The sequence below is a fragment of the Denticeps clupeoides genome, chromosome 16 (genome assembly GCF_900700375.1).
Source record: "Denticeps clupeoides chromosome 16, fDenClu1.1, whole genome shotgun sequence".
Classification (NCBI taxonomy): domain Eukaryota; kingdom Metazoa; phylum Chordata; class Actinopteri; order Clupeiformes; family Denticipitidae; genus Denticeps; species Denticeps clupeoides.
This window is the reverse complement of record NC_041722.1, coordinates 13242775-13253990: the sequence shown is the minus strand read 5'-3', so window position 1 is coordinate 13253990 and position 11216 is coordinate 13242775. Positions and strand designations below refer to the sequence as shown.

The window sequence follows — 11216 nt, the reverse complement described above, 5'->3', positions numbered from 1 at the left end:
GTTTTTCCGATGCAAATAAATAAATATTTGTTTGTTTATTATTTAAATATTTAGATGTCATCTGGTTTCCCAATTGCAAATAAATAAATAAAACCAATTTCATTCCTAATTGCTGGATATTGTATAAATTCTCAATAGCCAACATTCTCAATATACTGATGACAGTTATTGGTTTAAAGGACAACTCAACGTGATTAAGAATGTGCCTCATTTTTTTTTATACTTTATTAATCGCTTGTCTGCTTTTAAACCATCACCCTTGTTGAGAAAGGCAGCCATGAAAGGCACCTGGGGAGCAGTGGATTCTAACCGGGATTCGAATGCAGTGTGTTGGGACAGTGCTTTGCTCAGTGGCACCTTGGCAGACCAAGATTCGAACCGGCAGCCTTCTGATTACGATACCAGTATTGTAATTTACAGCTCAATAAGTCACATTTTATAAACCAGTTAGTTTATCAGTCACCCATTACCCCATTCATCAAAGATCCAGTTTTTGACCAGATGTGATTCAAGTGTTGAACCATACTCAACCGTGGTTGCTGGATGCTGTCATTGTATTAACAGATGTATATTTTAACATCATTGTCATTGCTGTGAGTATTCTGAGTGTACAGTATATATTTTCTGGATTTCACATGTATAAAAAAATGCATCATTCATTTATTACATTTTAGCAGTTTGCTGCTACAAATTGACAAGTTTCATGCAGAATTATTATTTATTACACACGGTCTCATCTGTTGATTTAAAAGTCACATGCTTACCAGTTTACACTGGTGTAAATTTGGTTAAAGGCATCAACCCAATATACTTTTCTTCAATTAAGGCCAAAAGCTTTAAAAGTGATGCAGGATTGTAGGGAAATAAATTCCTTTTCTGCAGGCGTGAAAGGACTTTTCTGAGTTCTTTAAGGCAGCTCACTATTTTCTCATACATAGAGCAGGCCTCAGCCGTCAGAGGGCCGCCACCACGAGCAAAGACCTGTTTGTACGCTACGTTGCACTCTTGCGCTATAGTTTCAGGCCTCCGGACAGCACAGGAACCTTCGCACGCATCCATCTCCTCTTCTCCAGAGTCCTCAGAGCTCCCATAATCCACCAGTTGCAGACGAGGAGGCAGATGAGCCACCGGCTGTGTGGGGAGACAACAGGCAGCATCACTCTGACTGGCAGCCGCATTGGGCCCTTCTGATTCATTCAATGTGGAGATGTCATTGCAGGGATCAATCAAAGTCTTTATTTGTGTGTCTCGGCTTTTCAGCTGCCTTTCACTGTCCGAGTTGTCAAAATGAAGACACGCGCAACAAAAGCCCCCCCAGTCGTCCCGCAGGTGCTTTAAATATCGGACAAAGTACTCCAGAAAGCAGGTTTCCGACGAGATCAGGAAGTCGAGCAGGACAGAGTGGTCAAAGACCACACTTCTGAGGAGGAATATGAAGTGGCAGTGAGGGTTCAAGCCAAGGTCACACGAGGTGGCATCCGTGCCAAATCCTAAGCTGTGGGAAGGGAACAGGTCTCCCGTCAGCAATTCATTGAGCAACCAAGCACCACATGGTTAATAATAAAAGTCCTGCTATCCATGTGTATCATAAAAATGTGCTGAATTTAATGGTTAATAATAATTATCGAATTGCATAAACAATTACCTGCTCTGGTGTGAATATAAAACAATTAAAGCCTTGGCAGCTTCAATCATGTCATCATCCTGGTCTGAGAAAACCAGTGAAACCCAAGAACAAGAGTGCTTCAGCTTAATGCCCTGCTGACCCAGGAACACAAGCAATTCATGGATAAAGGTCAGCATATCAACGGTCTGACTTCCTCCTAAAAATTAAAGAACATAATCATATTACATCATATTTCAAAAAAAATCTATGTAAAGAGATGAGATGATGATGATAGGCCTTGTGACCCTACCTACTGAAGGTACAGCCTGGACCCCGTACTCCAGCGATTTCAGGAGAACTAGGCTGATCGCCCTCAGCATCACATGGTCTGACCTTCTTCCATCAGGACACGTTTCAAAATTTCCACCAAAGAAACTGGTCCTGGGGTTCACAAACATTCGCTTCAGCCAACCATAGTTCACTATCTGCAAAACAGAGCCCGCCAAGGCCCATGTGTCCCTGCCCAACCACTCGTCTTGCTGAAGAATAGGAGAGCCTTCTCCCAATTGCCAGTCTTCCCCAGGCTTATAGAGAAGGCTTCTCTTCAGGAGCAGGACAACTTTCTTCTGCACAAAATAATCCGTGTTGCACTCCAGCAACTTTAGAAGCAGCGGCGTCTGTAAGAACAGCAGTCTCTGGCTCGGGAAACAAGTTTTCAGCCTGATTCTAGCTGCAGTCAGTGCTTCCAGAAGGTCCATGAACATCATTAGTGTTGTTCCCCAGTCATCTGCAGTACAGAAGTCTTCTTCTGAGAGGAGTTTCATATGCAAACCCATGAGATGAGGGTCCAGGATGGTCAAAAGTTTCTTGAAATCCTCTGAAAACAAAAGGTCACTGTGAGTTAATAAAACTGTAATACTTTGAGTAATAACTGCAGCAGAGTCATTACCGGGTCTGTGTTCAACATTTCTCTTCAGCACATCCTTAATTACAGATGTAAAGGACCAGAGACAAGCGTCAAGGCCGTTGCAAGGATAGGGCTGCTGGGACGCTGCATGACACACTCCTTCCCAGATGGAACAGCAGTCATTCTGGAGACAGATAAAGAAGCAACAGGTCACCACTCCAGATCTTCCTGACTCACATTACAGGTAATAAAACGATTCACGGTATAAAACCGTTGCATTTTGCATCTGAGGGTGGGATTGGTTCTTGCTTAATAACCTTGCAGTGTTTCAGATTCAGTCATGCTTTGCACATACATTTAAAGACACACCTTCTCATTCAATGTGTTTTCTTTATTTTCATGACCATTTACGTTGGTAGATTCTCACTGAAGGCATCAAAACTATGAATGAACACATGTGGAGTTATGCCCTGCTGACCCAGGAACACAAGCAAAAAGTGGAGACCTGGCCTCCACAGTCACCGGACCTGAACCAGATCGAGATGGTTTGGGGTGAACTGGACCACAGAGTGAAGTCAAAGGGGCCAACAAGTGCTAAACACCTCTGGGAACTCCTTCAAGACTGTTGGACAACCATTTCAGGTGACAACCTGAGAAAATGCCAAGAGTAAAAGGTAGCCTTTTGGAAGAATCTCGAATATAAAACATGTTTTCAGTTTTTTCACCTTTTTTTGTTAAGTACATAACTCCACATGTGTTCATTCATAGTTTTGATGCCTTCAGTGAGAATCTACCAACGTAAATGGTCATGAAAATAAAGAAAACACATTGAAGGGGAAGGTGTGTCCAAGCTTTTGGCCTGTGCTGAACATGGCAGTTACACTCACTTTTTTGGAAGTCTGGAGATCACATGTGACCAGGGATGACACACATTTAGCAGCTAAATGGGACAGTATCCTGTCTTGGCTGCCAAAGACCGATAACTGGAATAAGAGTTAACGAAACAAAGCGCGTTACAGAACACCGCAGGAACGTTCACAAGCTCCACGAGGGTCCAAACGTACAAGTCTCTCCGCCAGAGCATGCCGCTCCTTCAGAACCGCGACGAGCTCCTGGAAATATGCGGTGGCCTCCTCACTTAGGCTCCCCTTCGAGAGACCCGTGGCGATTTTCTCGACGAGCGAGAGAGACAGACACGTCGCTTTCAACCCCCCTCCTGCTGGGTCCGCCACGCAGGACGAGACGACAGAGGACAGGTCGCCGACGGCTCGGTTCAGCGGCGTCCCGCCGGCGCGGACGCGTCCGTACGCGTCGCTCAGCACCGAAAACGCCTCGTCCATGGAGTCTCATAGCACGGGATCCGGAATTCAAAGGTTCCCGGATGTTTATTCGGGCCCGTCGCAGCGCATGAAACGGCGCCGCCTGCCGGTGTGGAATGGCCAGCGCGCTAAATGCACTGGATGAGTTGGCTGCGAAAAGAGAAAAGACTCGTAAATCCCGACGAAACAGATCTTGTACGACATATAAATACATCTATTTACCTGACCCAATTTATTAAATGTATAATTGCTTTGCTGTAAAAACCTAAATATGCAGGATTAGAGGTTGAGATATTACCCACTAGGACAGAACTCAAGCACTTTCAATCACTTCTGGACTCAATCCCCCCCAGAATTTTGCATACATTTTCACTTTACTTTCACTTTATTTTACACATTTGCACACTTTCAATCTATCTGTTACACGTATTATGTCTAAAAACATATCAATATTTGGTTATGTTTGCAATATTTGCATATTGGTTCCGCTTGAATACTTGCAATATTTGCAGTATCGAGGTCTATAGCAGTCGCAAAAGCATTTCACTGCATATCATACCGTGTATGACTGTGTACGTAACAAATAAAAATTGGATTTGAATTATAGTATTCAGTATTTGCTTGTGATTAGTGCATAATGACACCTACAACGGAAGTTAAAGGAGACCATGGGAAGGAAGAATATCCCGTGGCGTTCATTGGAACACTTTACAGACGTTTTTAGAGAGTGCATGAGTAAAATAGGCTTCTTTGCTCATAGTCGCGTAGTACTCGGCGCAGGAAGCCCTTGCGCGTTTGTCTTTTTATATATATATATATATTTTTTTTTTTATTTAAGACATGCGCAGTGACGCTCGCCCGCGGGGTCCCGATTCGCGCCCTCTGATTGGTCGAGCGGAGCGTCGCCGTCCCGAGTCCGGGCTGCTGAGAGGACGGCTAGCCTAGCCGGCTACCTCCACACCGCTGAATAAGTATGGAAATCGCCGCTGCCGCGCGTCCGCTCTCGCTGCCGTTTCGCGTCGCTGGCCGTCACGTCGGGCGTGCTTTAACTAGTAGGTTCGGACCGCCAGAACCGTGGCGCTGTGTCTTAGGACTAGCGACATCGCCCTCCCACGGTCCTCGGTTGACAGGTACACCGCTAGTGTTTGCTAGCTAACTGCAATTGTCAAAAAGAGACCATTAGCGCAGTTGGAAGTCCGTGCCTGGTCGTCTCGGGGCGATCCTGGCGCAAGCCCGCCGTGAGCCGCGACACGTTCGCCCGCGGTTTCGTGTCGCGGCGAGGCGTTCGGCTGCTCTCGGACGCGCACAGTGTGGGGGGCTTCTGACAGAAGGGAGCACTTAGCATCGCCGGCTAGCAGTTTATTGTTCGCTGGTGGCCCCGGTTAGCCGGCGGTAGCTTTGCCGGATGCCTCCCTTGCTCTCCCCACCTACCGGCTCGGCACAGCGAGTGAATTGCTGACCTTAATTACCCCCAGTCGATTAAATAAATCCCTGCGTGTGGTTTGTAGCTGGCGAACAAAGATGCGCTATAGCTGCTTCAGCTGTGGACTGGCCGCCCAGTATTGTCTGCGTTGACATGACCAGGCTGCGCGGTTTCTGCAGTCAGATTAAATGAAGTTTGCGTGCACGATTTTGCCCTCGTATTCAGACGCTTCGCGATAAGCCCCGTCTTACGCTTTCTCTCTCAATACAGGTGCGTTGCTAAATATGGATGAAAATCCCGGGACTCATGTCAAGCACCAAAGACACTGACTGAAGGTAGACGTCTTCCTGGTTCTGTTTGCTGTGTGATGTTTCATTGAAGTGCTTTGGCTTAATTGACACCCAAAGGTGGGTTTATTTTGTGTGTGTGCGCTTCTCCGTAGAGGGCAGGCGTAAGTAACCATTACCTTACGAGATGTAACAGGATGCTGAACCATCACTGTAGAAGGAACCCTGAACTACAAGAGGAGCTGCAGATTCAGGCTGCAGTGGCAGCCGGGGATGTCTACACTGTGCGTAAGATGTTGGAGCAGGGTTACTCGCCCAAAATACGAGACGCCAACGGCTGGACCCTGCTGCACTTTTCTGCAGCGAAGGGGAAGGAGCGATGTGTCCGTGTCTTCCTGGAACACGGAGGTTAGTCGTGTATATTGGTGTATGTAAACCTTTTAGGTGTGACCTGAATTTATTTTGGCTCATTATTTGTCCTTTTTTATACGTCTATTATGTATAACTTAAGAAGAATTTTGATTGAATGACAAATTAGTAAAATGTGAAACTGTGAAAAAAAAAAAGTGAAATTAAGCTTTATTCTGCTTGTTTGAATCCAGCTTTTAAAAAAATGTAAGGACAGATTTCACACATTTTGTCTGTCCATGAAAACCATCTCCTTTAAACTCACACAATAATATGATATCTCATTAAACACATTTGTTTAGATGGAACTTGATATCTGGCTGACCTATGACCATAAATGATCAATATCAGGAATGTTTTTTTTTTTTTTTTTTTTTTACATTATGAAGTGAACTGAAAAAACATGACAGATACTTCACTTCCTCTAGTGTAGAAGATTGCAATTATGTTTCATACATTTGGAATTTGGAAAACCTCCGGTTCTTATTTACTTGGGAAATCTGCATTTATAAAGTATAACATGGTTTGCGCTGTAAAAAGAAAAAAAAGAAAAAGTTAAGTCATTGTCATTGTGATGCACAGCACACGGTGCACACAGTGAAATGTGTCCTCTGCATTTAACCCATCACCCTGAGCTCTGAGTGAGCAGTGGGCAGCCATGACAGGCGCCTGGGGAACAGTGTGTGGGGACGGTGCTTTGCTCAGTGGCACCTTGGCGGATCGGGATTGGAAACGGCAACCTTCTGATTACGGGGCCGCTCCCTTAACCGCCCTGTAGGATTGTCCAAAATGTATTTGGTAGCCTTTTTTTCATTATTTTGTATTCCTCTTTGTTAGGTGTAGGGATGCATTTCTTGAGCCAGATGGCGCTGTAAGTCTCAACGGGAATCACAAACCACCCCACACTATGTTAAAAAGTAATCTATGTAACAGTACTGTTCATTTAAGTAATATAGTACTTGAGCCATCTGAAATGTGTCATGCAAAAAGACATTTGATTTAAAGTATTAAGTTCAATTTCCATAAACTAACAACAAAAGTATTTTCTTTTTTGGTATGTATTGCCATTTAAATTTTAAAAACAAATAACAATGGTTGAGCTAATTGTGTTTTCTCATTAGGTGAGAGTAGTAATGAGGGTCTTTCTTGGGTAACTGAAGTGTCAGCATTTAACCTATGGCCTTTCCTTCACCCTCTGCTGTTCCCATGATCCTGCTTGTTCAAATGCATTACCAATACACCCATCATGGCCTTTGAGCTCTGTTATGGCTGTCAGTTATCACAGCTTCTTCTTTGGCTCTTTTCAGCTGACCCCACAGTGAAAGACTTCATAGGCGGCTTCACCGCCCTGCATTATGCTGCCATGCACGGGCGGGCGCGGATAGCACGCCTGATGCTGGAGTCAGAGTACCGGAGCGACATAATCAATACAAAAAGCAATGACGGTTGGACTCCGCTACATGTGGCAGCTCACTATGGCCGGGACTCATTTGTGCGCCTGCTGCTGGAGTTTAAGGCGGAGGTTGACCCACTTAGTGACAAGGGCACCACACCGCTGCAACTAGCCATCATTCGCGAGCGCTCCAGCTGCGTCAAGATCCTGCTGGACCACAACGCCAACATCGACATCCAGAACGGCTTCCTGCTGCGCTACGCCGTCATCAAGGGCAACCACTCTTACTGCCGCATGTTCCTCCAGAGGGGTGCCGACACCAACCTGGGCCGGCTGGAGGACGGACAGACACCCTTGCACCTCTCTGCGCTGCGGGATGACGTCCTTTGCGCACAGATGCTTTACACCTACGGGGCAGACACCAACACGCGCAACTATGAGGGCCAGACGCCCGTAGCCGTCTCCGTCAGCATGTCTGAGATCAGCCGTCCCTGCCTGAACTTCCTACAGGAAGTCACCAGTAGGTGTCGCCCAGCTTCTTAATGTTGCTTCTGCACCCAACTATTCTATATAGTACAATATATAATATTCAAATGGTCGGTAATTACGTTTTAATCAGGCCGTTGCTGAACCAAAAATTGCTGTTGTTTATTTACCGATTGAACACTACAAATGTAACCATGCCATTTTGCATCCCGGTTCCTTAATTTTCCGACAGATCCATAGTCGACGTCTCAGAAAGAGGAACGCGTTCGTATGTCTTTGGGTGCCACCGTCACAGCCTGAGACATAGCACATGCGAGAGGAGAGATTTAGGGTCGCGGCGCTCACCTGAGCTGTAAGCTGAGGAGAAACTGGAGAGAAATGTCATAATGATCAGTGTCCATTCACTCAGTGCTCAGGCGTGTGAAAAAAGAGCCGGTGTTACCTGAAGCGGTAATGATTTAGTAAGTACAATACCGACGGCACATTCCACTGCTCTCACCCAACTTTGATATCAAAATATCAAAGAGGCTGGTCTGAGAAAGACTGTGAAGTCAACCGCTATTCAGTCCCTCAGACGATCAGTGAGATCACCTTTCTGCCCAATTATTGATCATATGAAATACCTCGGCGGGTGGTGCGTTTGTCTTGACATGATTGACGCGCACGCCTCACAATGGGACATCCGTGGCCATTCATGTTGGCACGGCTCTCTGCTTAGATGTAATGAAGCATTTCGGGGTGACGTTAGACAGGACACACAGATGGCCTCGGCCGCGTCTTTGTTGTGGCTTTTTTTCCCCAGATGGGTTCGTTTGCGGTTACATCCTGCCGTATGTAGATGGCCTTATTAAATTGATAAACTTCAAATGGGGTCCTCGAACAGATTAAAAATCCTTTCTTTTTAAACATAGCAGATAGAGGGAGTGGAGTGGCCTTGAAGGCTGAGGAGGGGGCAGCCGTAGCGTCTGTTTCTCTTAATCAGCAGTGTGCAGTTTGGTTTAATAAGGGAAATTTTGGACCATTTGGGGCTATCAGATCCTGATGTAATCGTGTGTTTTATAATGCTTCATATTTCCCAGAACTTTAATGTGCAATCGCTCAACGTAAACTTTTTATCTTACAGGACAACCCCGGACGCTGCAGGATTTGTGCAGAATTAAAATTCGGCAATGCATAGGCCTTCAAAGCCTTAAGTTCCTGGAGGACCTACCCATAGCTAAGGTGATGAAGGACTACTTAAAACACAAGTTTGACAGTGTCTGATGGCGGCCGCTGCGCTCATGTGAACTCGGCGAGGGACTATGCAAAACTCTTCTCCTTTCTACGTGTGAATGCTGAGGACAGATGCACAGCCTTTTTTATACTGAATGAGAGCTGCATATTTCTGTTCTTTCGATGTTAAAGAACCAAGGTAAAGCTGAAGGACAGGTGTGAATAATTCATGAATATATTATTATTACTATTGTTATTTACCACATTTATAATCTTCGGCCTTATTTTTAAATAAATTAATTTACACCATTTTCCAGTTAAAATAAAGCGCAGGTTTTCAGTTGTTGGTTTAAAGATGCTTTCAGACAGGGCGGGGGAATAAATAGTAAAATGTGAAAAAAGAATGAGCTTAATCTCCAGTGTTAACGGGGGTCCCTGCTGCCGGCTGCTCAGCCGTGTGAACGAGCCCCCCGATGTAACTCTGAAGTGATCGCATTTCAGACGGAGTATTACCTTCACTTCTTATTCAGCCCTGGTGACTTCAGAGGAACACCTCCATGTCAGGTCGATCCATCTATCACGCACCAGACAAACAGTCACTTGGTTTCTTGCTAAAAAGTGGAGAACCTGGCCACTTGGTCGGAAAGCTTTCCAGACATCTTCACTGTTTGTGTTGCGACATTTTGTGAAAAATTGTTAACCAAGAACGTGTAAATAATTGTGATATATGTACAGCAAATATTTTTCTAGAATTATTTAAAACCTGAAGATCTTGTATTATCAGAGTGTTTTGGATTTGTGCTTTTGCTTTCTCGCAGATATGGCTCATATGGCTTTTTTATCCCCCCTTCTTGTGTGAATTTTGAAGTCTTTAATGTGTTAGCAACAAATCCAAGGATTGAGAAGGGTGTTAAAGAATTAGAATTAAATTCTATTCCCTGGGAGCAGGAGTGGGGAAAAAAATCTTTATTCTAAAAGGTCGAGATAATCTTCATAACATCATGTATGGTTGCGATTTCTGTATTTAAAAAAAACAAACACAACAAAAAAAAAAACCAATCTTGCTTATGTTAAAATTGTACTGTGAAGGAATAAAATGTAATGTTCTCAAGATATTTCTTCTAAATTCACATACAGCTTTGCATTGTTTTTTTTTTTTGTTTTTTTTTAATAAAATTACCTAATGGCTAATGTCCTGCAAGCACATTTTTAAGAGGGGAAAAAATAGGCCGTCAAAGTTGGAATTTGAGTATTAAAGGGTTATCAGATTGATGCGACTAAAAATTGATCATTCTGTCAGCTTTGGAAACTGATGCTCACAGCAGCTCTAAAGTGAATCGTTTGCCGAATGTTTTGTCTTTCTTTCTGAATGTCTAAGCGACTGCTGGCTTTGGTTATTCCCTCTCATACTTTTAATCACCAGCTGCCTTTACCATGGTTCCGGGAAGCGTAGGTCTACAGGAAAAAGAAGCACGGCGTTGACTGGCTCAACACATTTACAGAATGTCGCAAGTGGTGTCTTTCATTCACATTTAATTTATTTGATTTTTTACAGTTCCATAGCTGCCCGGTTCATCTTTTTTAATACTGCCGCTTTTTGTATGATGTCGTATGTGACTGTGTGCGTGTGTTTGCTTGAATAAGACAGGCCTTCTGTGTGGTTGCCATGTTGTATTGTATGTCCCTGTAGATTTGGAGAGTATTCAGATGGCTTAATTGTTGTCAGGGAATCCAGGAGCCAAGTTGGGGAAAAGTGGCTGAATGAATCCTAAGTCTTCCACGCCATCTACTACTGAATGTACATAATATTCTGTCTGCTGAGCTGTAAATGTAAAATGTGTGAATAAACAAATGCCATAAGATCCTTGCCTGGGGCATTTATATATATTTTTCATGGATAACACAAAACATTTTTACCTTTATTATAAGAATTCAATATCACGCACATATCAAGTACAACTTTTACCTGAATCGGTCCATCAGTGATGCTACTAGATATAGACCAAAGACCGGTTTCACACCAAGCGACCAACAGAAAGTCGGCTTATTTTAAATATCCTGTTGTACCTTACGTGCAGTTTGCAGCCGGTTGAGTCCATATATCCTTGTAGGTGGATGACTTGCTTCAACAAGAACTACATCATTAAGTTCTCTTAAATATATGTGACATTGAAC

At 44.1% G+C, this 11216-nt stretch overlaps 2 protein-coding genes across 3 annotated transcripts; one reads left to right on the top strand and one right to left on the bottom strand.

The window, feature by feature from the left end:
- Nucleotides 1-638: 638 nt before the first annotated feature.
- lins1 (lines homolog 1) lies at nt 639-3880 on the bottom strand. Of its 2 annotated transcripts, XM_028956791.1 has the most exons (6): nt 3578-3880; nt 3401-3496; nt 2556-2697; nt 1917-2483; nt 1646-1823; nt 639-1495 (listed from the first exon to the last, which is right to left on the bottom strand). In XM_028956791.1, the coding sequence occupies exons 1-6, from the start codon at nt 3851-3853 to the stop codon at nt 769-771; spliced, it is 1986 nt and encodes a 661-aa protein (XP_028812624.1). In that variant the 5' UTR covers nt 3854-3880; the 3' UTR covers nt 639-768. The 2 variants fall into 2 exon arrangements, with proteins under 2 accessions (XP_028812624.1, XP_028812623.1); XM_028956790.1 differs by having other exon boundaries at nt 1917-2697.
- A 799-nt stretch (nt 3881-4679) lies between these two features.
- asb7 (ankyrin repeat and SOCS box containing 7) lies at nt 4680-10901 on the top strand. Its single transcript, XM_028956585.1, has 5 exons — nt 4680-4803; nt 5526-5590; nt 5698-5950; nt 7258-7863; nt 8953-10901. Exons 3-5 carry the CDS (start codon nt 5740-5742, stop codon nt 9090-9092), a joined length of 957 nt encoding a protein of 318 aa, XP_028812418.1. The 5' UTR covers nt 4680-4803; nt 5526-5590; nt 5698-5739; the 3' UTR covers nt 9093-10901.
- Nucleotides 10902-11216: the final 315 nt, after the last annotated feature.

Bases quoted from the DNA above. Each gene is read 5' to 3' on its own strand.
- lins1 (XM_028956790.1), bottom strand. From the start codon at position 3,853: ATGGACGAGGCGTTTTCGGTGCTGAGCGACGCGTACGGACGCGTCCGC. The intron at 3,497-3,577 runs GTACGTTTGGAC...CTCTTATTCCAG, and splicing joins ATGCTCTGGCGGAGAGACTT to TTATCGGTCTTTGGCAGCCA. The intron at 2,698-3,400 runs GTGAGTGTAACT...ATCTGTCTCCAG, and splicing joins ATCTCCAGACTTCCAAAAAA to AATGACTGCTGTTCCATCTG.
- asb7 (XM_028956585.1), top strand. From the start codon at position 5,740: ATGCTGAACCATCACTGTAGAAGGAACCCTGAACTACAAGAGGAGCTG. The intron at 5,951-7,257 runs GTTAGTCGTGTA...GGCTCTTTTCAG, and splicing joins TGTCTTCCTGGAACACGGAG to CTGACCCCACAGTGAAAGAC. The intron at 7,864-8,952 runs GTAGGTGTCGCC...TTTATCTTACAG, and splicing joins CTTCCTACAGGAAGTCACCA to GACAACCCCGGACGCTGCAG.